This window comes from Phycodurus eques, chromosome 5, assembly GCF_024500275.1.
Source record: "Phycodurus eques isolate BA_2022a chromosome 5, UOR_Pequ_1.1, whole genome shotgun sequence".
NCBI lineage: Eukaryota > Metazoa > Chordata > Actinopteri > Syngnathiformes > Syngnathidae > Phycodurus > Phycodurus eques.
In genome coordinates this window covers 6,117,501-6,144,160 of record NC_084529.1, presented here as the reverse complement: position 1 = coordinate 6,144,160, position 26,660 = coordinate 6,117,501, and the positions used below count along the sequence as shown (strand labels likewise).

Sequence of the window (26,660 nt, the reverse complement as noted above, 5' to 3'; positions counted from 1 at the left end):
TGCTTTGTATAGTACAGTTTCAAGTTGCACTTTCGGATGTAGCGCTGAACTGTATTTACTGACTTTGGTTTTCTGAAGTGTTCCTGAGCCCACATGGTGGTAAATTCCTTGCAATTGTACGTTGAGGAACATTGTCCTTAAACTGTTCGACTATTTTCTCACGCACTTGTTCACAAAGAGGTGAACCTCGCAACAGCTTTGCTTGTGAATGAGTGAGCAATTCAAGGAAGCTCCTTTTATACCCAATCATGGCACCCACCTGTTCCCAATTCGCCTGTTCACCTGTGGGATGTTCCAAATAGGTGTTTGATGAGCATTCCTCAACTTTCTAAGTCTTTTTTGCCAACTGTCCCAGCTTTTTTGGAATGTGTTGCAGCCATAAAATTCTGAGTTCATGATTATTTGCTAAAAACAATAAAGTTGATCAGTTTTAACATTAAATATATGGGTTGAACATGATTTCCAAATCATTGTATTCTGTTTATATTCTGTTCACAACGTCCCAACTTCATTGGAATTGGGGTTGTAGTTTTGCTATGGCCTCAGTATTAAACTTACCCCCACAAAATATGCATGAAGTGTGTGCCAGATGTTGTATTTAGTGATTGGGCCCTCTTTCTATGTTTTTTTAAATCTTATTATTTTTCCCAATCATTAATCGCACTTTAACTCAAATGCATTTGTGCTGTTACTCTTCAGAGAGTGGTTCTTCCTGCTGTCCCATGAGGTTTTGAACCCTATGTACTGTCTGTTTGAGTATGCTGGCAAGAACAACTACTGCCTGCAGATCAACCCAGCCTCTTCCATCAACCCAGATCACCTCATGTACTTTCGCTTCATCGGACGGTTCATAGCTATGGTGAGTTGAAGTGACCAATTTGGGGTTTGACAGACAAAATAAATAAAATAAAAAAATATATTGTAATACTTAACATTAATTAATACAGTTTTTTTATTTATTGGCCCTGTTTTTGTGACTGGCATAAATCCAGGGTGGCCGGTGCAACTGTGTGGCAGGGGCGGGCTAGACCGTTGCTGGTAATTTCCAGCGCAGCCCGCCGGATCCAATAGTGGGCAGGCTGCGCCACTGTGGATGTGTTTATAGGAAACTTCATTCGCTGCCAATCAAAGCGGCTTCTCTCATTCCCATTAATTGTGGCGCAATGACAGTCTCGAATGGAGACATCTCTGCTGAAGAGGACGATGTGTAATTGCAGCAATGCGTGCGTGACTGGAGCATTGTCATTGCTCTTGGCCGGTTTGGAAACACACAGTGTGAGTGGGTACCCTTATTAAATACAGAATGAGCAGGTGATATACCACTGGGGACTTGTCTGCGGACCTCAGTATCTGTCTGCCTCTGCCCCGATAAAATTCACCAAAATCACATTAAACCAGCGGTCTACCTTGTGCCAAGATTTAGTCTGAGGAGGTGTAAATTTCGACTGAATTTCTGACACCACATTGTCACAGGGCGCATCTACAAGGACATCCTCGGTCTGCCAAATTGCCAAACACTCTCAGCGAGCCTTGCCCTTGCACAAAAATCAGAATCTGCCGGCATTTGCGCCAAGCCGCAGATGTGTCATCTACGAAAATAGATCCCTAAGCCTTTAATTGTTCAGTAAGTACGAAGTCAATTATCACTCATATGATGGTTTTCTACCTTAAAGGTACTCAAAGCTCTTTTACACTGTCACGTCATTCACACAATGACTATTGGACTATATGGTCATAATTTGAAAGTAACAACTCAGTCACACACTGACACAGGACCAGAAAAAAGCCGGCGTTCAGTATCTTGCTTTCGGATACTTTGGCATAGTCACAATAGAGCTGGGGATCACACCAATGACTTTCGGGTCAACTCTACCACCCAAGCCACCATAAAACCTTGGCACTCTTGAGCTAGGGGTAGGCTCGAGCTCCCCGCAACCCTGAACAGGATAAGCAGTACGAATGTCCCGATCCAACTTTTTCACTTCTTTATCACGATCTGATATTGATGTTGCAGCCTTTAATTTTTTGGCCGATCCAATATCAGCAATAATAATACATATTTTACTTATTTTGTTGTGGGAAATGTTAGAAAAGGCTTGATGAAGTGATATTACTTAGAGATGAAGTGATATTACTCAGATATAATACAATACAATACAATAATCAACCATAGCAATCAAGCAGCAGTATGGGGAAAAAGTGACCCATTTATTATTAACCAATAGTTACATAAATTAACTATAACAATAAGAATGTACTACGATTGAATCAATTAAATAAAAATCATATTATGAAATGCTGAAAAATAACTTTAAAAAATAAAAAAAATATTTAAATTTCAACATAACCACTGCTTAAACATAAGCATATTCTAAATTTGAATAGATTAAATAAAACATAAATGAGAAAACCATGAAAAATAATCTCAACAAATAATAAACACTAATTATACTTTTAAAGTGCAAAATAACAAAATTCAGTTCAGTTATTTATTTTTTACTGACACTACTGTATATGGTGGGAACATCATTTACTTTCACTTTTTCACTTGTTGCAATACCTCACTTTCTTTCTTTCTTTGTACCTGACGTTCCATTGCCACCTTGCTCTCTTCCTCCAACTCATCCTGTCCATTTATTATTCTGTTTTCTCATTGGTGTTTGTCACATGGCCAGTCAGGATATACTAGTACAGGGCAGACTGTACGACTGAGCCATTCTAAAGTGCACAGGTTCTGTCTGAATGGGGCGGGAGGGGGGGTATAGTGTGGGGATGGGGCACAGGTTATGTCTGAATCGCCTCATGCCACATTTGCATGGAAAATGTATTGCTGTGTTTGAGCCTTCAGTTTAAAATTTGCAGCATATTGTGGTTGTAAGGTTTTCAGTGAAATAGAATGAATGATGTAACATGAATCAACAAAGAGATGAAGACAACTCTTATAGCTACAATATAATACAATTTCTAGGCCAAAATACATTTGCACAGAGTCAAACCATTGCCATCCATCCATTCATTCATCCATTTTCCATACTGCTTATCCTCACTAGGGTTGCGGGGGTGCTGGAGCCTATCCCAGCTATCTTTGGACGAGAGGCGGGGTACACCCTGAACTGGTCGCCAGCCAATCAGGTCACATATAAACAAACAACTATTCGCACTTACTCCGGGCAATTTAGAGTACCCAGAGGAAACCCACGCAGGCATGGGGAGAACATCCAAACGCCACATAACCCGGGTCCTCAGAACTGGGAGGCAGATATGCTAACCAGTCGTCCACCGTGCCGCCCTAAACCATTGCCATTGTAAAAAAGTAATAATAATAATAATAACTGTACAGGCAGTATTTTCAATAACATTGCAGCATTCTGTAATACAAGTGTAAATGTAAACTAACCTGTTAATAATAAGACTTTTAAACAATAATAAGTGAATGCACACATGTAATCAATTAGAAAATGACAAACACAATGATGAGCGTGCATAGAGAGGATGTCACCTACACAGCTCACTTGTGTAGATTCTAGCAGCTTGGGCAGAGACTAAATAACTTTGTGTATAATTTGTGTAACAGACCAACCTGACTTGCACTGCCTTCCTTAAATGTGGGACCACAGTTCCGGTTTCATGGTCTTCATTATATTTCCTCTCTTGTTGCCGTTACGAGTACCCTTCTGTGGTGGCATAAAAAAACGAACTGTCAGATATGCTGGTCTCATGTCCACAATGACGGTACAGCATCCAAACGTTTTTGCACTTTGAGTTTGTCCTGTGTTATAACACTATAAAATTCCAATTGTTCAACTCTGTTCGATCCAGTTAAGCAAAGCTATCATAACTGTAACTTGTTCCTGTGTGAAAATATGTAATTAATCAATGTATTATCAACGTAATTATACTCCCTGCAGGCTCTCTACCATGGGAAGTTCATCGACACAGGCTTTACACTTCCATTCTACAAGCGAATGCTGGACAAAAAAAACACACTGAAAGACTTGGAGTCCATCGACCCTGAGTTTTATAACTCCATCATGTGGGTTAAGTAAGTATTTAAATGTGTTCACATATATATAGACATGGTGTGACAACTGTAGGTTATTTTTCAGATCTGAAGTTCATTAATACCACTCCCCTGTCCATACTGATAATGTATACAGCAGAGGTGGGACTAAGTAGTAATTGCCTTGCAAGTCACAAGTAAGTCTCAAGTCTTTGCCCTCAAGTCCTGAGTTCAGTCCCAAGTCAGGACAGGCAAGTCCCGAGTCCAGTCCTAAGTCGAGACAGACAAGTCCCGAGTCAAGTCTCAAGTCGAGACATGCAAGTCCCTAGTCAAGTCGCAAGTCCTACACTTCAGTTTTGAGTCCCTTCAAGTCATTTTACCAACAAAATGAAAATATATTTTTATATATTTATATTTGATGAGTATGGATATATTATATACTGCATTTATATATTTAAAAAAAACATTTATTTATCAAAACAAATTAGATAAACAAGTCAAACCTTGATAAGAAAACTAGGGGGCTGATAAAAATTTCAAAGCCAGTCGTCAATGGCGGGCTTAGTTTATTGCCTCTTCAAAACCGATTGATACTAGGTTTTCAGTTATCCTCCATTTCATAGCCGAGATTGTTGAGAAAGTTATTTTTAATCAACTCAGCAATTTCTTGAACTTAAATTGACTTTTTGACAAATTTCAATCAGGTTCCTGAATTCATCACAGTACAGAATCTGCTCTTATCAAAGTGCTAAATGATATAAGGTTGAATACTGACTCGGGAAAGGTGTCAATTCTGCTCTGGTTGGATCTCAGTGCAGCTTTTGATACGGTAGATCATAATATACTGCTGAACAGGTTGGAAACGTGGGTAGGATTAAATGGAACATTAAATGGTCCTACCTGGAGAAAAGGAGTTATTTTGTAACCATTGGAAGTGTTCAATCTCATCAAATGGCAATGACCTATGGGGTCCCTCAAGGGCCAGTTCTTGGACCCCTGCTGTTCAGCCTGTATATGCTACTCTTGGGTCAAATTCTTCAGAACTTTAATTTTGACTATCATAGCTATGCAGGTGACACACAGTTATATCTAGCAGTGTCTCCAGATGGTTACAGTTCAACTAAGGTGTTGTGTCGCTGTCTAAAACAGATAAATCACTGGATGAGCCAGAATTTTCTTCCATTAAACCACAACAAAACTGAGAATTGTTTTTAGCAATAAAGAAAATAGGATTGCTGTTAGGAAATACCTGAGCCACTCAAGTCCGAAACCTTGGTGTACTGATCGATTCCGACCTGACTTTCAACAGTTATATCAAATCAATTACTAAAACTGCCTTCTACCATCTGAAGAACATATCCAGAGTGAAGGCTTGCATGTGTCAAGCAGACCAGGAGAAGCTCATCCATGCTTTTATCTCAAGTAGACGTGACTATTGTAATGGTCTTCTGACTGGACTCCACAAAAAGAGCATTAAACATCTGCGGCTCATTCAGAATGCTGCAGCTCGGGTTCTGACCAGAATAACGAGGTCAGTGCATATTACTCCAATTCTAAAGTCTTTACACTGGCTCCCACTCAGCTTTAGAATTGATTTTAAAGTTCTGCTACTGGTCTATAAATCACTAATTGGTTTAGGTCCTGAATACATGAAAGAATTGCTAATGGGAAATAAACCCAGGCTCTGAGATCGGGCTCTGAGATCGAAAGACTCAGATCAAATAGTGGAGCACAGAGTCCAAAGCAAACATCGTGAAGCAGCATTTAGCTATTATGCTGCACACATATGGAATAAGTCGCCACAGGAGTGACTTCAGCCCCAAGTCTGCATGTTTTTAAGTCCAGGTTAAAAACTCTTTTTTTTCTCATGCTTTTTAGAGCATTTCCACTTTTAAGTGGTTTCTAGCCCTGTACGCTGTTTTAATTGTACTTTTATTTTTTAACTTTGTTTTAAATGTTTATTAGCTGTTTTTTCTTTGTTTTTAAATGTTTTTATCATGTAAAGTTGAGTCACTGAGTTACCTTGTGTATGAAATGTGGTATATAAAAAAAAATTGCTTTATGAAAATGCTGTACTACAACTGACTTTTTTTCACTTTATTTCTGAAGTGACATAAACAGAACTGTCACTTATAAGAATTTGCATCCAGTCGTGCTGAGTATTCTATTGATCAGAATAATCAAGTGTCAGGATAAAATATATTTTTGCTTGATTAAGGAGCAATTATGAATACACAGAGAAAATTAGACATTAATGAATGACCAATTAGTTTCCTCTTTTAGGTAACAGCATTTTTCTTATATTCACATTGTGCATATATCAGGAAACTGCATTTTCTTGTCTACAAACATTTATAGTGAGACAATTTCAAACAAGTATTAATAGGTTTCCGTTTAAACTTGGCATTTCTTGTGACAATCAAAAACATAAGGCAAATTAAAAAAAGGAACACAAGTTTGTCGTCATGTTATAAAGGTATAATTTTATCCACCTGTGGTATTCAGTCAGAACACTAGGGGATATTATGTGAATATATTACATCAAAAAGAGGTGAAGAAAATGACACGAGAAAGAATGTAGTTTCATGTCGAGTAGATGCTAGCTGTGTGCTGATCGACTGGTAAATAAAGTGAATAAAAAAAGACACTACACTGACTAAACCAGACTATATACCTCCCACACTCAGGGGTGGGTAGTGGGTGCTGTGTGTGGGAGGTGGGGGCCAGGGTCGGTGCTGCGGGTCTGGGTGGGGTGGCCCTCTTCGTCTGTGGTTGTCCGACCTAATGGACCCGATCTGCAGGAGTCAATGCCTCTTAATCACTCACTTAGCACACACTCACACCACTCACTGTATATATTTTTCTCACTAATCACATCTGGGCACATACAAATATCAAAGGGTTCCTGGGGGACTGGTATGGGATCGGGAGGGTGTGGGTGTCGAGTCGGATTTCAGCACGTCTGTGCTGTTTCCAGGTCCATGCGCCCTGACCTGCTGGATTTTAAATGCATCACACACACTCCCCATGTTTTAATGCACCACATACAACCATCTCTGTGGGGCGGGGATTTGGCTGTGAGGCACTAGTGCCCGGTAGGGCCAATGACTGCCAGTCGGGGACCTGGCAGTCATAGTAACGGGGGGGAGGTGGGTCTCACTTACTTGCATGGCGGTGCTCCTGAGGCCGGCCCCCCCGGGCTGCATGACTGCTTGGTGTTGGGGCTGACCTCTCATGGCCCGCGGCTGCTCCTTGGGCTCTTTGTCCTCTTCTATCTTGTCCTGTCCTTCCCTCACAGGGGGGAGCACTACAGCCCCATGCAACACTCATATTTAATGTTTCATTGTTCTAGATAATGTAATGAAATTTCTTCTGTCATACTGTTTAAAATTAGTGCTTTGTCTTTTCTTTGTTTCTCGCTCCCTTCTAGAAACTTTCTTCTGTTCGACTGATCAAGTCTGATTCTCAATAAACCTCAATTATAATACTAAGAAACCACAGCGGAAGCTTAAAAACTCCACTGTGACACAGTAAAACTGTTCCAGCACGAAAGGGATACAGAGCTTCCATTCTGCTTGACTTAACAACCGAAAAAAAAGAAAACTCAAACCTCTTAACAGCTTAGCTCCCAGATCTAAGCTTGACAAAACATCATGTGTGATGTAGGTCGCTCTCTGAAGAGATGAATTGTTAATTATGAACATGTCTCATCGCCACGTAGTGGAGAAAGGCTATTTAAGAAAAAAAAATTCAGATAGTATACAGTGGGTACGGAAGGTATTCAGGCCCCCTTAAATTTTCCCCTCTTTGTTATATTGCAGCCATTTACTAAAATCATTTGTTATATTTTTCCCTCATTAATGTACACACAGCACCCCATGTTGACAGAAAAAAAACAGAATTGTTGACATTTTTGCAGATTTATTAAAAAATAACAACTGAAATATCACACAGCCATAACTATTCAGACCCTTTGCTCAGTATTAAGTAGAAGCACCCTTTTGAGCTAATACAGCCATGAGTCTTTTTGGGAATGATGCAACAAGTTTTTCACACCTGGATTTGGGGATCCTCTGCCATTCCTCCTTGCCGATCCTCTCCAGTTTTGTCATGTTGGAGGTGAACGTTGGTGGACAGCCATCTTCAGGTCTCTCCAGAGATGCTCAATTCGGTTTAAGTCAGGGCTCTGGCTGGGCCATTCAAGAACAGTCACAGAGTTGTTGTGAAGCCACTCTGTTATTTTAGCTGTGTGCTTTGGGTCATTGTCTTGTTGGAAGGTCTCCTGAGCACTCTGGAGAAGGTTTTCGTCCAGGATATCCCTGAAATTGGCCGCGTTCATCTTTCCTTTGATTGCAACGAGTCGTCCTGTCCCTGCATCTGAAAAACACCCCCACAGCATGATGCTGCCACCACCATGCATCACCGTTGGGACTGTATTGGACAGATGATGAGCAGTGCCTGGTTTTCTCATCACATACCGCTTAGAATTAAGGCAAAAAGTTATATCTTGGTCTCATCAGACCAGAGAATCTTATTTCTCTCCATCTTGGAGTCCTTCAGGTGTTTTTTAGCACACTCCATGCGGGCTTTCTTGTGTCCTACACTGAGGAGAGGCTTCCGTCAGGCCACTATGCCATAAAGCCCCGAATGGTGCAGGCCTGCAGTGATGCTTGACTTTCTAGAACTTTCTCCCATCTCCCGACTGCATCTCTGGAGCTCAGCCACAGTGAAGGAGGCCACTGAGCTCTTAGGAACCTTAAGTGCAGCAGAAATATTTTTGTAACCTTGGCCAGATCTGTGCCTTGCCACAATTCTGTCTCTAAGGTCTTCAGGCAGTTCCTTTGACCTCATGATTCTAATTTGCTCTGACATGCACTGTGAGCTGTAAGGTCTTATATAGACAGGTGTGTGGTTTTCCTAATCAAGTCCAATCAGTATAATCAAACATAGCTGGACTCCAATCAACGTGTAGAACTATCTCAAGGATGACCAGAAGAAATGGACAGCACCCGAGTTATATATATGAGTGTCACAGCACAGGGTCTGAATACTTATGGCTGTGTGATATTTCAGTTTTTCTTTTTGAATTAATCTGCAAAGATTTCACCAATTCAGTTTTTTTCAATATGGGGTGCTGTTGTGTACATTATTGAGGAAAAAAATGAACTTAAATGATTTCAGCAAAATGGCTGCAATATAACGGAAAGTAAAAAATTTAAGGGGGTCTGAATACTTTACGTACCCACTGTATATTAACCCTAATTAGACAGATGGGTGATGTTAATGAATGAAGCAATTTGAGTTTTCATCACGTGGATGGAGCATGGCACCAAGGATTTGCCTCCTCCATATGCCACTAAACCTCATTGCAGATGATTATATCTCCTCCAAAAATTATCTGGGCCTAAATCCAACTCTGGGGATCCTGTACGTAAACCACAATAATTAACTTGCTTAGCCTAACACTTTGTCTACTCATATGGCTATCTTGCTCTATGTTTGCTTTGCAACTGTTAACATCTTAGCATTGAGTAAATTTTTGGAAATACTACCCAAAGAGACGTAGATGTAAAGGATTTTTCACCTGTCCCTGTATTATTGTGCCTTAGCACATTATCTTCTCAGGTTGTTGTCTTACTATTAGTTAGCAACGAATGTTGTCTTACAGATTTGACACCGATAGCAGCATTTTAAAATTCCACAAAAATTTTACTAACTCTTATGATTATTACTAGTCATCTTTCAGTTGGAATTATCTGCAAAAGATGCAGCTAGTTTTGATCCAGATAGGATTTACACCAAGAATAGGATATCTATTATTAATAGTCTGTCGTTCTTGTGTCCAGAGAGAACAGCTTGGAGGAATGTGGTGTGGAGCTGTATTTTGCACAGGACATGGAGATCCTTGGGAAATTGTCCACCCACCAGCTGAAGGATGATGGAGAGAACATATTGGTCAATGAGGAGAATAAGGAGGAGTACATCAGGTAAACAACCACCAGTGGCAATGTTGACATAGCACAGCATATAGGGGGGGAAATGAAGTCAACAATTAATTGAAGCAATACTAAGAAGGAATAAACTCAAGTCTCAACTTTTAACAACCACAACTGCACAAAACGTGCTGTACATTGTATAAGAATAGTGTAAGTACCAGGCAGTTCAACCGTTCCCTTTGCATCAGTTTGCTGACGGACTGGAGGTTCACACGCGGGGTGGAGGAACAAACCAAAGCCTTCTTGGATGGCTTCAACGAGGTGGTCCCTCTGGAATGGCTTCGCTATTTTGACGAGAAGGAACTGGAGGTGAGGGCTAGGGATGGAGTGTTGCCAATTAAAAGAATAATCACCTCTACGCCAAACTTTCCCTCATATTTAAGCGGTGGTGGATAAGCATAGCATTACTACTTCCACATATTGCATTTCTCTGAGCTTATTTTGGCAAATTTAAAAAAAATTATAAAAAGGGCTAACAAATACTATATAAACCACACACAAACCTGCTTTTGATGGAGTCATTCATCTGCTTTGTATTTGTCAGCTGATGCTGTGTGGGATGCAGGAGATTGATTTGGTAGACTGGCAGAAGAACACTATCTACCGACATTACACCAAGAACACCAAACAGATCCATTGGTTCTGGCAGGTATGTTGAGGGAGCACAGAGGATGATGGGAAATTACAAAAACCCTACATGGCTCATATCAGCAAGGATGTGATGACCATATGTGTGACTCGTGGTGCCCTTGTTAATAAGATTCAGGTGTGTTCTTCTCCAGGTGGTGAAGGAGATGGACAACGAGAAGAGAATCCGTCTTCTTCAGTTTGTAACAGGAACCTGTCGTCTGCCAGTTGGAGGCTTCGCTGAGCTTATCGGTACACTTTCACACAACTCTGTTCGGATTTGAAAAATTTTTGTCGAGCAAGTGGAACTGGAAAATTGAATTTGATTGATCTGACATATGGCGCAAATGGTTGTGTTGTGCAGGTACTCAAGCAATAAAGCAATGCTTTTTCCCTGCTTGGCAGCCAAAGTTGATGTAAAAACAGAAAGAGTTCAGAATTTGTTGTGGAAACATTTTGTTAAATTTGTTTCTACGGTTAAAGAAACTTGAGATCATTGTTTTCTTGCCAGAGATTTTAATTCAGTATCTGTAGATATTTTAAATACATCCAAGCTTCTGTTGTACTGAGCAAAGAACTCTCCTTATACAGTGGTGCCTTGAGATGGGAGAGATCCCACTTATGAGTTTTTGAAATAATGCACGTCGATCTGTCATTCGGCTGATGTTTTTGCTTCGACTTAGGAGCGCAAGCTTGAGATACGAGCGCTGTATGGCGCCAGTGAACGCTATTCAACTCACTTGACAATAAGCCGCAGTTTGGCAAATAGTGAACAATTAAAAAAATAAAATAAAATGCTTCAAGCTTTTTAATGCCACTCCCAGTTGTCTCAAGGTTTTGTGTGGAACTAAACATAAAAAAAGGATAATTACACGTTGCATATTTAGAAGAAGCTCTGCTTTTGAGTGACCTCATCACAAGCAACGGAGCGCCAGACCCTCCTCAGTGGTTAATCCTGGGAATAGTGCTAGGACCTAAGCACTATTCAGAGAAGATCGTTGAATTGATGACATCACCCTCGTCTCACTATTTATGACATAACCCTAATCCCACACAAAATTTGCAACATTTTGAAAATGTTTAGCGGTAGTTCCCCTTCGAAAGCAAGAAATTCAATCACAGCGCTCTGCTTCTGACAGGCATCCAACAATGACCTAAATTCCAAAATGGCTGGAAGTGAGGACAGGTTTGAACTCTCCGTCCATTTTCCACACCGCTTATCCTCACTGGGGTCACGGGCGTGCTGGAGCCTATCTCAGCTGACTCTGACGTCCGAACTGGTCGCCAGCCAATCGCAGGGAACATATAAAAAAACAACCATTCACACCTACAGACAATTTAGAGTCTTCAATTAACCGACCATGCATGTTTTGGGGATGGGTGAGGAAAGCGCAGTACCCCGAGAAAACCCACGCTCGCAGGGGGAGATCAGGCAAACTCCACACAGGCGAGGCTGGATTTGAACCCGGGTCCTCAGACCTGTGAGGCACATGTGCTAACATGTCGCCAAGGCTTAAACTAAACAAACAACTAAAAAAAACAACAACTTTTAAACAAGTATTTAAACTACAAACGGCAAACATTTCTGAAAACAAATAATTAACAGGTTAAATTAAATTGGACTCATTATTTTTGGACTGCCGTTCGTATTTACTGGGTGTGGATTATACTGTATACCGGTGAGCTTGAGAGACCAAATTTATGTTGTATTTTGGTGAATGTCCGTGTCTGTAAAATGTCCTCATATGGCTGAGAAAGTGTTTCTGTCTGGTAGGAGCAAAGAATGGGGATTTGGGCTAAATCAGGTTTCTTGAACAAGCCTTTGTGTCATTACAGCTGTTTTCAAAGTCAGCTTCGCTAAAAGCCCACCAGAAATTCTCACTCACAAGTTTATAAAGTCTCACATCTGTGGGCGTACTCTTAAGTACCACCCCTAAGCCTGATTGGTTCACTGGGTGGGTTTGAATAGTAAAGCTACGCCCTCTTAGTTGGTGTCTCGCTTTGTCCATAAGGTGGCTCTCTGTCCATGACTCAACCTGTACGCCCTGCAAATTCATTTGGTGCCTGAAAAGTCGAGAGTTTAAGCCTCCCCCCCTTTACCAAAAGGCAATCGTTCCCTTTGATATTTCAATGGCAGTCCCCGTTTATGGCTTGGCCTCTTAGCTTACCCAGAGGACTTATTTTCCTGTAAACAGCAGGGGAGACCTGCTAGATGAGCAAACGGTCCCAAGAATGCTAGCGCATGACGGTGTCCGAATCTGATTGGATGAGCAAGTGTCTGAATGTGGTTGGATAAATGAGCTGGGGGGTGGGTCTGTTTGACTGAGGATGGCGGGCAGAGTGATTTGAGCGCAAAGCGAGTTGACAACTGAAAAAAAAAGTATCAATGACATCATCGATTAGTCAAAGTCGACGCAACTATCATCACTTGAGCCTTGACTACAATAACCTTAAGTAGTTCTAATTCTTTGCATATTTTTGTTTAACCTTGCAGGAAGTAATGGCCCCCAGAAGTTCTGTATAGACAAAGTGGGGAAGGAGACTTGGCTTCCAAGAAGCCACACATGGTAAGAAACCAACTGGTGTAGTGGGGAACATTAGAGAACACTAATGGTGTTGTTTTCTCCTTGGCTATATAATGTTTTTAGGATTCTGGCCAAAAGAATGGGGGGGGGAATGGTGATGGTTCATCCCTCGTAATTATTATTACAGTAATCCGTCGCTGTGTTGCGGTTCAGTCATAGCGGATTCAGTGCATTGCATTTTTTTGTTTTGTGTTGTTCATCTGTGTGGTGCAGTTACTCACCTGCACATTTTTGGTTCAGTTAGCATTGCTATTTGACTATGATGTGGCAGCAGTGACTCACATAACGAAAAATACTGTAGACACTTATGCCTGGATTAGACTACAAGACAAATTTGGTCTTTCACGATTGTACTACTACACTGTCGGAGAGGCGGAACCAGAAAACATGTCAACGCGACCGGATACACTCATTACCATGGCGACGACAACAACAATGCGCCGGGCCAATGTATTTTGTGGGGGGAGAACAAAATGAAGAAAAATATGTGGTCGTCTTCACCGGTGCTCAGGAGAGAACATTCATTCAAGGATTTCTTAAGGTATATTCACGTACTTTTCATACGATACGGTTTGCAAGGAGGCAACAAAACGTTATGTAGCCTAGCAAGCTAGTGCTAGCAGTAACGGTTGTACGTAAACATGCCGGCGTTCTTTTGAATCATGCTCTAAAGCTTCGGTGAACATTGTTTTGTCCACGTGACTAAATGTTGACAACGGCTTGCAAGTATGTTGACAACGGCAAGTACGAAAGGCGATGCGTCGGTCACAGTATACAATCCCATTGGTTGACGTCAAGGTGCGCTGTCGGAGAGTTGTCGTTGATACGTCACACTACACAGAAAGATATCCAAAAAAATCAAACATGCTAGACTTTTCATTTTGGCATCATAGGGCTATCGTAGGGCCAAATCATTGGTCGTGGATTGTGTCGCACTATAAGAAGTTTTGTCGTTCCCGACAAAATACAGACCCTTTCCAAAAAATTTAAATATCATGGAAAAGTTTATTTATTTCTATAATTCCATTCAAAAATTCAAACTTTCATAGATTATAGATTCAGGGTCCACAATTTAGCAAACAGAGAAGATTCAAGAATCTAGCAGAGATCCAGAAAGAGTGGAATAAGGTGGGAGTTACAGCTTAAAAAAATCACCACATTCAGACGCATCCGGGAGATGGGCAACAACTGTCGGGTTACTCGGGTCAAGCCACTTCTGGGCCTGAGCCAACGTCGGAAGCGTCTCAACTGGCCCAAGGAGAAGAAGGACTAGACTGTTGGCCAGTGGTCAAGGGTCCTCTTCTCCGATGAAAGTAAAGTGTGCCTTTAATTCAGGAATCAAGGTCCAAGGGTTTGGAGGAAGACGGGTGAAGAACAGAACCCAAGCTGCTTGAGGTCCAGTGTGAAATATGCACAGTCAGTCATGATTTCGGATGCAATGTCCAGTGCAGGTAAACTCTGCTTTCTTAAATCTACCAGAATGTTTTAGAGGACTTCATGATTCCTTCTGCTGAGGATCTGTATGGCGATGCAGATTTCATCTTCCACCGGAACCTGGTCCCTGCCCATACCGCTAAAAGCACCAAAACCTTGTTTGATGCCCATGCCATCACAGTGCTTGTCCGGCCAGCCAACTCGCCGGATCTAAACCCCATTGAGAATCTATGGGTTATTATCAAGAGGAAAATGAGGGGCACCAGACCCAAAAACAAAGAAGAAATGACAGCAAGCATCAAGGAAATCTGGGCTTCCATAACTCCCAGGCAATGCCATGGCGCATCGAGATAGTGATTAAAGCAAAGGGATTGCCAACCAAGTATTGAAGATTAACATATCGTTTTGAATGTACCATATTTTGATTGATTTAATGTAACCCTAATTTCTTTCTTTTTTTTTTCTACAAAAACTGAGAAGGTAATGATTTCTTCACCGTATTCAAATTTTTTTAATTCCTGATTTCATGGGATTTATGAGCTGGAAACCCAGATTATGTAAAAATAAACAAAGAAATACTTGAAATTGTTTAAATTGTGGGCCCTATATTTATAGTTTATGAAAGTTTAACTTTTTGAATGGAATTAGGGAAATAAACTTTTCCATGCTATTCTAATATTTTGGAAAGGGTCTGTATGTCGGGAAATCGGCTGTGATAGCTAATCAGGCTAATATCGGAGCTAAAATCTTTTAATCTGATCTCAGCATTAGGAATGAATCCTATCCATCCATTTTGGTTGCCAGCCAATCGCAGGGAACATACTGTATAAACTAACAACCATTCGCACTACGGGCAATCTAGAGTCTTCAATCATGTTTTTGACATGTGGGAGGAAACTGGAAGTCCAGGAGAAAACCCACGCAGGCATGGGTAGAACATGCAAACTCCACACAGGCAGGGCCAGATTCGAAGCCGGGTCGTCAGAACTGTGAGGCAGATGTGCTAACCAGTCGTCCACCGTGCCGCCCCAGAATGAAACATTTCTGAGCAATTTTAACTCACACATTCGGTAAGTTGCTTCGTAAAATCCTTAACGTGACCGGAATTGACACTGTTTAACACACAAGCCACAGTGAAAATGTCATTAAACAAATACCAACCTAACCCAATGTACAGTATAGTTAATGCACACACTCATAACACTAAGGACCAAGTGCACGTCAAGAGCAAGCTTTAATTAGATTTTCCAAAACAACAAATAGATCAACAGCAAGCACCATAATGCCTTGCGCTCTCTAGAACGCTGAGACCGTCACTGTGAGGCACATGAAAGTTGAAAAATTATATTAATAATACATCAAATAATTGGTCGTTACTTTGCGAATTTCGTCCATTGGGGGGTTTACTGGAACAAACCCCCATGATAAACGAGGGATTACTGTACTTCCTTAGTCCACCAACACCAAGAAGAGTCTGAGCTATTTTTAATAATGAATTGACCTTTATTTCTTGATTTACTCCATAGCTTTAATCGCTTGGATCTGCCGCCTTACAGAAGCTTGGAGCAGCTGCGAGAGAAACTAATGTTTGCTATTGAGGAGACTGAGGGATTCGGACAGGAGTGATCATGTAAGCAAATGCATCCTGGAAATAAATGATTGAGCTGGCTAGTGTTTTGTAGTTGCATTTTTTTAAATAACAGGTCATCAAGCCCCTACACCTTTCATCATGGATCATGTATAGATCATGGATAGTGTTCGGGCTGTGGGATGGAGACAGAAATTGTGCACAATGCTCAATATGAATGCCATATTTTATATGAATATAAATAGTTTGTGTTTGAGTTTGGCAACATTGCACAGAATTATATTTGACTGAAGTCCACCCCCACACTTCATGATTGATCAAAGTCAGACAAGATGATAACCAATGTAGTGTAACATATCCATACAAGAGAAATAATTCAGTTTTTAAAGGTGTGCAAGGTAGACAGTGTTGAATGTTAGAGAGAGAGAATTTGATTGCATGTCTTTCCAGATCAGAAACAGACGTAACTCTTCCGTTTCAAAAGCTGGAGATGTTTTTTTTTGTTTTTACTTTGTCCTGTTGATTATGAATGCTAATTGTTTATCTTGTACATAAATAAAATAAATAACATTTCAATCTTGAACAGTTTGAGTTGCTTTTTAAAGAGGAGTGTGACATCTAATACCTTTTGAATATGTTAAGTAAATTATATGTATCTTTAAGGAAAATATGCATTTGACATTGTAAGCATTACAGTGCTTAGCAGAGGTGGCAAAAGTACCCACACGCTGTACTTACGCAGAAGATGTTTCTAATATACACAAAGACTAAATTGTCCTAAGGTGGGAGTGTGAAGGCTTGTCTACGGTATGTGCGACTGGCTGGTGACCAGTTCCGGGTGCATCCCGCCTCTTGCCCAAAGTCATGGGATATGTGGGCTGGCACATTTTTAAAAATTAATTTCTCACGACAAGCACTCGCATACACTCGTTATGGCAACAGTTGAGCATGCTTCTAACTCGGTGATGAAAGTACAACTGTTATTCCAAACAATGCCAACCTGGCAGGCGGGTCATCATATGCCTCTTGTTTGGCCATTGTCACCTCTACCTTCGCCCTATGTAGCATTTCCATGTATTCCCCTCTCCTCTCCTCAGTCCTCTCAGTGTCCCGCTTCTTCTTAGTTATTAACCTCTTGTATGATTTGCGGTTGCTGTTCCACCTCCAAGTCTCCCCTTTCCTACCAGAGGACACACCAAGTACTCTCCTGCCTGTATCTCTGATCACCTTGGCTGCAGTGGTCCAGTCTTCTGGAAGCTCCTGTCCACCAAGAGTCTGTCTCACCTCTTCTCGAAAAGTCGCACAAAACTCTTCCTTTTTCAGCTTCCACCACATGGGTCTCTCTTCTCTGCCTTTGTCTTCTTCATCTTGTTCCCCACCACCAGACTCATGTTATACACCACCATTCTATGCTGTCCAGCTGCACTCTCCTCTATCACTACCTTACAGTTGGTAAGCTTCAGATTACATCGTCTCCACAAGATGTGAGGATGTGAGACGCATCTTCAAACAACAAAGCATCTTCAAACATCTTCAAACACCAAAAGATTATCTCTCTACGCAGCCGGCTGTCTCTCTACGCAGCCGGCTGTCAAACTCCTGAAGTTTGCAGATGACACCACAGTCATCGGTCTCATCAAAGATGGTGACGAGTCTGCGTATCGACAGGAAGTGGAGCGGCTGCAGCTGTGGTGCGGCCGACACAACCTGGACGTGAACACGCCCAAGACTGTAGAGATGATTGTGGACTTCAGGAGGCATCTTTCGCCACAGCTGCCCCTCACGCTGTCCAGCTGCCTTGTGTAAATCGTTGAGACCTTCAAGTTCCTGGGAATTACAGTCTCTCAGGATCTGAAGTGGGAGTTCAACATCAACTCCATCCTCAAAAAGGCCCAGCAGAGGATGTACTCCCTACGGCTTCCGAGGAAGCACGGCGTGCCACAGGAGCTGTTGAGGCAGTCCTACAAAGCGGTCATCAAATCAGTCCTGTGTTCTTCCATCACGGTCTGGTTTCATGCTGCTACAAAAAAGGACAAACTCCGACTGCAACAGACAATCAAAACTGCTGAAAAGCTTGTTGGTACCCCCCTACCCACCCTTGATGACTTGCATGCTGCCAGAACTAAGACAAGAGTGTGCAAAATCCTATTGGACCCTCCACATCCTGATCACCAGCTCTTCCAGCTCCTTCCCCCAGGTAGGCACTACCGAACAATGCAAACTAAAACTAGCAGACATTCCAACAGCTTCTTCCCTCTTGCCATTAACTTCTTAAACAGTTTACAATTCCATTGCAACATGCTGCCAATTTTTTTTGTCTTGAGTTTTTGTCTCAATTATACATTACTTGTGAACTCACTGTAGTCGTCTTGCCACACTGCACTATTTGCATATCTGTTGTTGACCAATACTGGCCACTCATGTGCCTGAGTAGTATCTGCACCATTTGCACAATCGACATTGTCCCAGACTATCGATTGAAGTCTCGGCGCCCTTTGCACAATGGTCATTACGCTATTGTAACTACTGCTCTATTAGTCATTCAAAACTGCTCTAATTGCTAGAGGACTGCACCTTTTTGCACAATTGTCAGATTACTAGCAACCTTTTATTGCTCAGTGACTGTTTTTCTCAATGTCTTTCTGTCTCAAAAGTGTTCTCTGTCAATTGACTGTCTGTTGTCGTACTAGAGCGGCTACCGGAGACAAATTCCTTGTGTGTTTTTGACATACTTGGCAAAATAAAAATGATTCTGATTCTGAATGTTGGCAGACATACAGTAATAACACTTTACTAACATAGCCTCTAAACATTTTACTCCTATTCTTGAAAGGTTATTTTGGCTATAACATAAAGTAATAACAGGTCCTGACTGTCGTATAAAGACCGTCGAATAATCCTCGGTCAGTAACAAATGCAAAAGATCATTAAGAGAAAGAACAGCTTTAATGACGTGGTTAGATCTTCGCCCAACATCTGCTAATGTTACTCTGTTGAGGTGTGGGCTAACTTGAGGGCCCGATGCTTCATTGGCGGCTGATTGAACCTAGGCAAATGTTTCTCGGCACCGGCCTAAGCAAGCTCCCGTCGCCGTTTACGGTCTATTGCGTATTACGCGAGGACAACGGGGAGCTTTAACCCTTTAAACGGAGAGCCGGTCAGGACTCTTTTGGTACCATAGGTGCAGAGGAGCCTGGGGTAAGTGAGATCTGACACAGTAGTTTTTGTCACACTAAATCGGCCATATCCATAGTATTATTTGACGTATGGTATTATTGCTGGATTGCAAAATACCTTAAGTGGTATATGCGAGCGACAATGAAGCTCATGCTAACAATGGCTAACATTATCCATGGTCGTTGATAAATGCTAATTTATCAGTTAAAACAATATTCAGAATGTGCATCCGTAGTCCAGAGGTCATTCACTGCTACGTACTACAGTACTTTTAAACACTGTCTGTATAAACAGGTTATGAAAACAAATGAAGACAACATGTTGAGCACAAAGCCACTGGGCATATCCAAAATCTGCATATACCCAAAGTTTTTATTCCAAAGTATTTTATTTTGTGATCCAAAGATTTACTGTGGGAAGTAGTTGTTATGTAAACGTTTTCACCATCCAGTCTATGTGGAAAACAACACTGGACTGTATTTGGATCCACACAGGAGGACACTTATTCCTGGCCCGTATGTTCCAGAGAACACACGATGCAGCTATGAACTACATCAGTGTGACTGCATGCACCACTGTGGCAATGCTGGTTATGGCTAAAGACAATCACATCACAACAGATTAGAAAAAAATAATAAAACAAAAAAGTGATGTCTATAATACAATGCTTAATAACCAATTATTCACGTCTATTGTAGAGAGCTCGGAGGAGAATGCTGCATGCAACCTCAGCCCTTCACTGTCTCCTGCCATGCCTCTAAATAAAGGCTTTAATAGGGACAAGACGCTGTTCCTGAGGGCAGTGTGATGTTGTCTTTCCTGTGGTTGGCATGGCAGCGAGGGTGGGAGTAAGAGCAGAGACCAGACCAGAGAAGCTTGGACCTTCAGGTGTCACCCCTGTTCTTGCTCCAGCACCCACACGGGCCTAATTAGCGTCGGTGGGAACGATGACGCCCACCTTTTCCTCCGTGAGTCTGAGGCGGCCAGTCAGAGGCACCACGAAGAGTTGCTGGCTCAACTGAAGTCAACCCAGCAAGGGTTTGAGGTCCTGATGGGTCAACTGATCAATCAACTCCAAGTTAAATTTATATTACTTTTCTTACAGTTAACATTTTATGTTAACACTTTTGCCCAATGTTCACTACCTTACTACCAAGAGAAACTGTGTTTTGCATAATTTGCATCTTTGTTGGTTTAGAAATATATATATTTTAATTAACTATTGTATTTCTACTAGGGCGGCTTGGTGGCCGACTAGTTGGCACATGTGCCTCACAGTTCTGAGGACCAAGGTTCATATCCTGGCCTCACCTGTGTGGAGTTTGCATGTTCTCCCCGTGGCTGTGTGGGTTTTCTACAGGTGCTTTCCTCCCACGACCCCAAAACATGCATGGTAGTTTGATTGAAGACTCAAAATTGCCCGTAGGTTTGAATGTGAGTGTGAATGGTTGTTTGTTTATGCCCTTCGATTGGCTGGCGACCAGTTCAGGGTGTACCCCGCCTCTCGCCTGAAGATAGTTGGGATAGGCTCCAGCACGCCCACGATCTTAGTGAGGATAAGCGGTACAGAAAATGGATGGATGGATTTCTATTTGGAGTTATTGCAGTAAATAATAATAAGAAAAATAAACAACTGAGTAAAAAATTTATTGGCAGAAAAAAGGAATGACAGCAGTGCATTATTGATACCTATTTATACGATGAACATTTTAAGAAAGAGCAGGATCATTTCAGAGCATGGCCTTGTGACATTTGCAGTGTGTCCTCGACTCATTTTAATGTGCCTGTCTTGGGCATCCAGTTGGGTATTCCTGACAGATCTTGGAGGCACCCCCACTTGCACTTCATACTGAAAATGTTTCAAGTAAAAGAGGCTCCCTCCTGGAGCTGTCACCTTATCGTAGTGGAGGGGTTTGTGTGTCCCCATGATCCTAGGAGCTAAGTTGTCTGGGGCTTCATGCCCTGGTAGGGTCACCCATGGCAAACAGGTCTGAGGTGAGAGACCAGACAAAGCATGCTCAAAGACCCCTTATGAGTACGAATATTGGATGTCACAGCCTGAAAGGGTAACGTGGGTCTCCCTTTACGATGGGAGGGGGCAAAGGTGACTGGTGCAGTGTGAGCTGGGCGGTGGCCGAAGGCGGGGACCTTGGCGATCCGATGCCTGGGTACATAAGCTGGCTTTAGGGACATGGAATGTCACCTCTTTGGCAGGGAAGGAGCCCCAGCTGGTGTGTGATGTCCATAAGTTCCAACTAGATATAGTCGGGCTCGCCTCCATCCACGGCTTGGACTCTGGTACCAGTCCTCTTAAGAGGGGCTGGACTCTCTTCCACTCTGGAGTTGCTCTAGGTTTGGGTATACTTCATGCAGGTGTGGGTATACTTCTTGCCCCTCGGTTCGGCGCCTGTACATTGGGGTTCACCACAGTGGATGAGAGGGTAGCCTCCCTCTGCCTTCAGGTGGGGGGACGGGTCCTCACTGTTGTTGGTGCCTATGCACCAAACAGCAGTTTTTGGAGTCCTTGGAGTGGGTGCTGGAGAGCGCTCCCGCTGGGAACTCCATCGTTCAGCTGGGGGACTACAATGCTCAGGTGGGCAATGACAGTGAATGATTGGCTTTGTGGTTGTGTCATCGGACATGCGGATGCATGTCTTGGACACTTGGGTGAAGAGAGGACTGAGTAACTGATCACCACCTGGTGATGTGTTGGCTCCGATGATGGGGGAAGATGCCAGTCCGACCTGGTAGGCCCAAACATATTCTGAGTCTGCTGGGAAGGACTGGCAGAATCCAGTGTCAGAAGGAGTTTTATCTCCCATTTCCAGCAGAACTTCACCCAAGTCCCAGGGAAGGCGAGGGACATTGAGTCCGAGAGGACCATGTTCCGCGCCTCCATTGCTGAGGCGGCCGACTGGAGCTGTGGCTGGTAAAGTGGTTGGTGCCCGAAGCCGTTGGTGGACATCAGCGGTGAGGGATGCCGTCAAGCTGAAGAAGGAGTCCTATCGGGCCTTCTTGGCCTGTGGGACTCCCGAGGCAGCTGATGGGTACCGTCTGGCCAAGTGGAATGCAGCTTTGGTGGTAACTGAGGCAAAAACTTGGGCGTGGGAGGACTTTGGTAAGGCCATGGAGAACAACTTACGGATAGCTTCGAGAAAATTCTGGTCCACCATCCAGCGTCTCAGGAGGGGGAAGCAGTCCACCATCAACACTGTTTAGTGAGAATGGGGCACTGCTGACCTCGACCTGGGACATTGTGAGAATACTTAGAAGACCTCAATTCCACCGACACACCGTCCCATGAGTAAGCAGAGTCTGGGTTCTCTGTGGCGGGCTCGCCTATGTCTGGGCTTGAGGTCACCGAGGTGGTTAAAAAAACTCCTTGGTGGAAAGGCCACGGGGGCGGATGAGAATTGCCCGGAATTTCTAAAAGCTCTTGATGTTGGGCTGTCCTGGTTGCCTCTGCAACATCGCATGGACATCGGGGGACAGTACCTCTGGATTGGCAGACTGGGGTGTGGTCCCCCTTTTTAAAAAGGGTGTAGGGTGTGTTCCAACAACATGGGGATCACACTCCTCAGCCTCCTTGGTAAGGTCTATTTAGGGGTGCTGTAGAGGAAGGTCCGTCGGGAAGTCGAATCTCAGATTCAGGAGGAGCAGTGTGGTTTTTGTCCTGGCTGTGGAACAGTGGACCAGCTCTTCATTCTCGGCAGGGTCCTTGAGGGTGTATGGGAGTTCACCCAACCAGTCTACATGTGTTTTGTGGACTTGGAGAAGGCGTTCGACTGTGTCCCTCGGGGAGTCTTGTGGGGGGTGCTTCGGGAGTATGGGGTAACGAGCCCCCTGATTCCAGTGTCAGAGTTTGGGCCGCATTGCTGACAGTAAGTCGGACTCATTTTCGGTGAGGGTTGGACTCAGGCCAAGGCTGCCTTTGTAACTGATTCTGTTCATTACTTTTATGGACAGAAGTTCCCGGCACAGCCGAGGCATAGAGGGGTTCCAGTCTGGTGGTCTCAGTATTGCATCTCTGGTTTTTGTAGATGATGCGGTTCTGTTGGCTTCATCAAGCCGTGATCTCTAACTCTCACTGGAGCGGTTCACAGCCGAGTGTGAAGCGGCTGGGATGAAAATCAGCACCTCCAAATCTAAGACCATGGTCCTCAGTCGGAAAAGGGTGGAGTCCCCTCTCCAGTTCGGGGATGAGATCCTGCCCCAAGTAGAGGAGTTCAAGTATCTTGGCATCTTGTTCATGAGTGAGGGAAGAAGGGAATGGGAGATCGACAGGTGGAACGGTGCAGCGTCTGCAGTGATGCAGACTTTGTATAAGTCCGTTGTGGTGAAGAAGTAGCTAAACCGACGGGCGAAGCTCTCAATTTACCGGTCGATCTGCGTTCCTACCCTTACCTACAGTGGATATGGAAAGTATTCAGACCCCCTTAAATGTTTGACTCTTTTTTATATTCCATCCATTTGCTAATTTAAATGAATTGTTTTCCCTCATTAATGTACACACACCACTCCATATTGACAGACAAAAACTAAATTGTTGAATTTTTTGCAGATTTATTAAAAAAGAAAAACTCAAATATCACACAGCCATAAGTATTCAGACCCTTGAGTCTTTTTGGGAATGATACAACAAGTTTTTACACCTGGATTTGGGGATCCTCTGCCATTCCTCCTTGCAGATCCTCTCCAGTTCTGTCAGGTTGGATGGTGAATGTTGATGTAAAGCCATTTACAGGTCTCTCCAGAGATGCTCCATTGGGTTTAAGTCAGGGCTCTGGCTGGGCCATTCAAGAACAGTAACGGAGTTGTTCTGAAACCACTTTTTCGTTATTTTAGCTGTGTGCTTAGGGTCATTGTCTTGCATGATGCTCCCAACACCGTGCTTCACTGTTGTGACAGGTGATGAGCAGTGCCTGGTTTTCTCCACACGTACCGCTTAGAATTAAGGCCAACAATTTCTATCTTGGTCTCATTGGACCAGAGAATCTTATTTCTCACCATCTTGGAGTCCTTCAGGTGTTTTTTTAGCAAACTCCATGCGGGCTTTCCTGTGTCTTGGACTGAGGAGATGCTTCTGTCGGGCCTCTCTGCCATAAAGTCTCGACTGGTGGAGGGCTGCAGTGATGGCTCACTTTCTAGAACTTTCTCCCATCTCCCGACTGCATCTCTGGAGCTCAGCTACAGTGATTTTTGGGTTCTTCGTTACCTCTCTCACCCGATTGGTCAGTTGGGCCGGACGGCCAGTTCTAGGAAGGGTTCTGGTCATCCCAAATGTCTTCTATTTAAGGATTATGGAGGCCACTGTGCTCTGAGGAACCTGAATTTTTTTTGTAACCTTGGCCAGATCTGTGCCTTGCACAATTCTGTCTCTGAGCTCTTCAGGCAATTCCTTTGACCTCGTGATTCTCATTTGCTCTGACATGCACTGTGAGCTGTAAGGTCTTATTTAGACAGGTGTGTGGCTTTCCTAATCAAGTCCAATCAGTATAATCAAACACAGCTGGACTCCAATGAAGGTGTAGAACCATCTGAAGGATGATCAGAAGAAATGGACAGCATCAGAGTTAAATATACAAGTGTCACCGCAAAGGGCCTGAATACTTATGGCTGTGTGATATTTGAGTTTTTCTTTTTTAATAAATCTGCAAACATTTCAACAATTCTGCTTTTTACTGTCAATATGGCGTGCTGTGTGTACATTGAGGGTAGAAAAAAACCTAACCCTAACTTAAATGATTTTAGCAAATGGCTGCAATATAATAAAGAGTGAAACATTTAAGGGGGTCTGAATAGTTTCTGTACCCACTGGATATGAAAAGCCAACAGACACTGCAAAGACTTTCTGTGCAGCATGTTATAAAGCTACTCAAGCGAGGGGCTCACAATATATAGGAATACTGCATACTATGTAAAAGCTTGTGCCGTGTCACTGAAACATATCTGAATATATAATACGTATACTTGTGCGAAAAAATATTGGCACCCGTAGGGTAAAACCTCTCCCTTGTTTATTTGATGAACACTTAGGCCTACTGCGCTACTGTGTTTTATTGCTGGTCGTTATGGTGGTGCTCGGTGTAGCGGACACGCCATGAAAAGATGACACCCAGCACCCCAGTCTCCGGCTACCTCCGCTGCATGCCGAGGTAGACGACCAGGTGGTTAAAAATCTCCTCGGTGGCAAGGCCCCGGGGGTGGATGAGATTTGCCCGGAATTCCTCAAGGCTCTGGATGTTGTAGGGCTGTCCTGGTTGACACGCCTCTGCAACAACGGGTGGACATCGGGGACAGTCCCTCTGGATTGGCAGACTGGGGTGGTGGTCCCCCCTTTTTAAGAAGGGGGACCAGAGGTTGTTTTTCAACTACAGGGGGATCACACAACATAAAAACAATGCAAATATGAATTTTAACCGACCACATAACATCTTTGTCCTCTGACCTTTAAAGGTTACGGAAAGACCGCATATTTGTCCAGACGTTGTTTTATTTCGCAGGGGTCGCCATCTTTTTTTCCGATTTGGTTAATACTGGAGATTCTGGAGTGACGTCATTCACAGCGCCGACTTCCCACTTCCAAGGTCAATGCAGCCTCCTTTCCCCCATAGGTGTGAACAATAGGTAGCTGGAACACGCCCCTTTCAGCTGCGTGCATGTGCCGTGGCAAAGCGACTGGGGGCAAAGTGTCAGCGCGTTCCCTGTTTGTGGAAGGCACCAAAACCAAATTAACAAGAATGTCAGCACACAGTTGAACGCAAAGCCGCACTAATCACAACAAGGGCACTGGGAATAACCTTTTACAGGTAAAAAAAAAAAAAAAAGTACTTGTACGTTGACAAAAATGTAAATAATATGAAAATTGGTGAAGAGATGAGCAAGGTAAAACTTCCTTTCAATGTACATGCATTGCCTTTGTTGGGAAAGTTGCCCCCACCTAGATCACCGTCACTTGGCACATCGCGTACCGGTTCGCGACAACTAATTTATCCCACCGACCGTCTTCATGGACCAATGACGAAAGAGCCAGTCGTCATCGTCCAGTATGACTGGCTAGTATTTCCGTGACGTGCAGCGGTCTCTGGAAGCTACGCGTGTCATTGCTCGTACGGTTAGCTACTGCTGCCCGATCTATATTCGTCGTGTCTGTCGTTTTGTGTTGTGTAATGGCTCATCCCGCTTCTCGAACCCTCTCAGGAGCTCACCGTGGATCGAGGCGGCTACAAGTAGGAAACCAACGAATTATTTGC

General features: G+C 43.1%; 2 protein-coding genes across 6 annotated transcripts in view; both read left to right on the top strand.

Annotated features, from left to right (window-relative positions):
- The window catches only part of wwp2 (WW domain containing E3 ubiquitin protein ligase 2), a 122,133-nt gene extending 105,387 nt beyond the window's left edge, over positions 1 to 16,746 (top strand). For 3 of the 5 annotated variants that reach the window (XM_061677221.1, XM_061677219.1, XM_061677220.1), the window contains 8 exons: positions 700 to 859; positions 3,909 to 4,042; positions 9,847 to 9,987; positions 10,185 to 10,305; positions 10,541 to 10,645; positions 10,779 to 10,875; positions 13,118 to 13,190; positions 16,169 to 16,745. In XM_061677221.1, coding sequence (XP_061533205.1) covers positions 700 to 859; positions 3,909 to 4,042; positions 9,847 to 9,987; positions 10,185 to 10,305; positions 10,541 to 10,645; positions 10,779 to 10,875; positions 13,118 to 13,190; positions 16,169 to 16,268 — 931 coding nt within the window. In that variant the 3' untranslated portion in view covers positions 16,269 to 16,745. Of the gene's footprint in view, positions 1 to 699; positions 860 to 3,908; positions 4,043 to 9,846; positions 9,988 to 10,184; positions 10,306 to 10,540; positions 10,646 to 10,778; positions 10,876 to 13,117; positions 13,191 to 16,168 lie in introns of all 5 variants that reach the window. The other 2 variants (XM_061677223.1, XM_061677224.1) reach the window with 2 other exon arrangements.
- Positions 16,747 to 26,650: 9,904 nt separating this feature from the next.
- The window catches only part of meak7 (MTOR associated protein, eak-7 homolog), a 16,152-nt gene continuing 16,142 nt past the window's right edge, over positions 26,651 to 26,660 (top strand). The window contains 1 exon segment of the mRNA XM_061677398.1: positions 26,651 to 26,660. This exon segment is cut by the window's right edge and continues 1,942 nt beyond it. The gene's annotated coding sequence lies outside the window, so the exon portion shown is untranslated.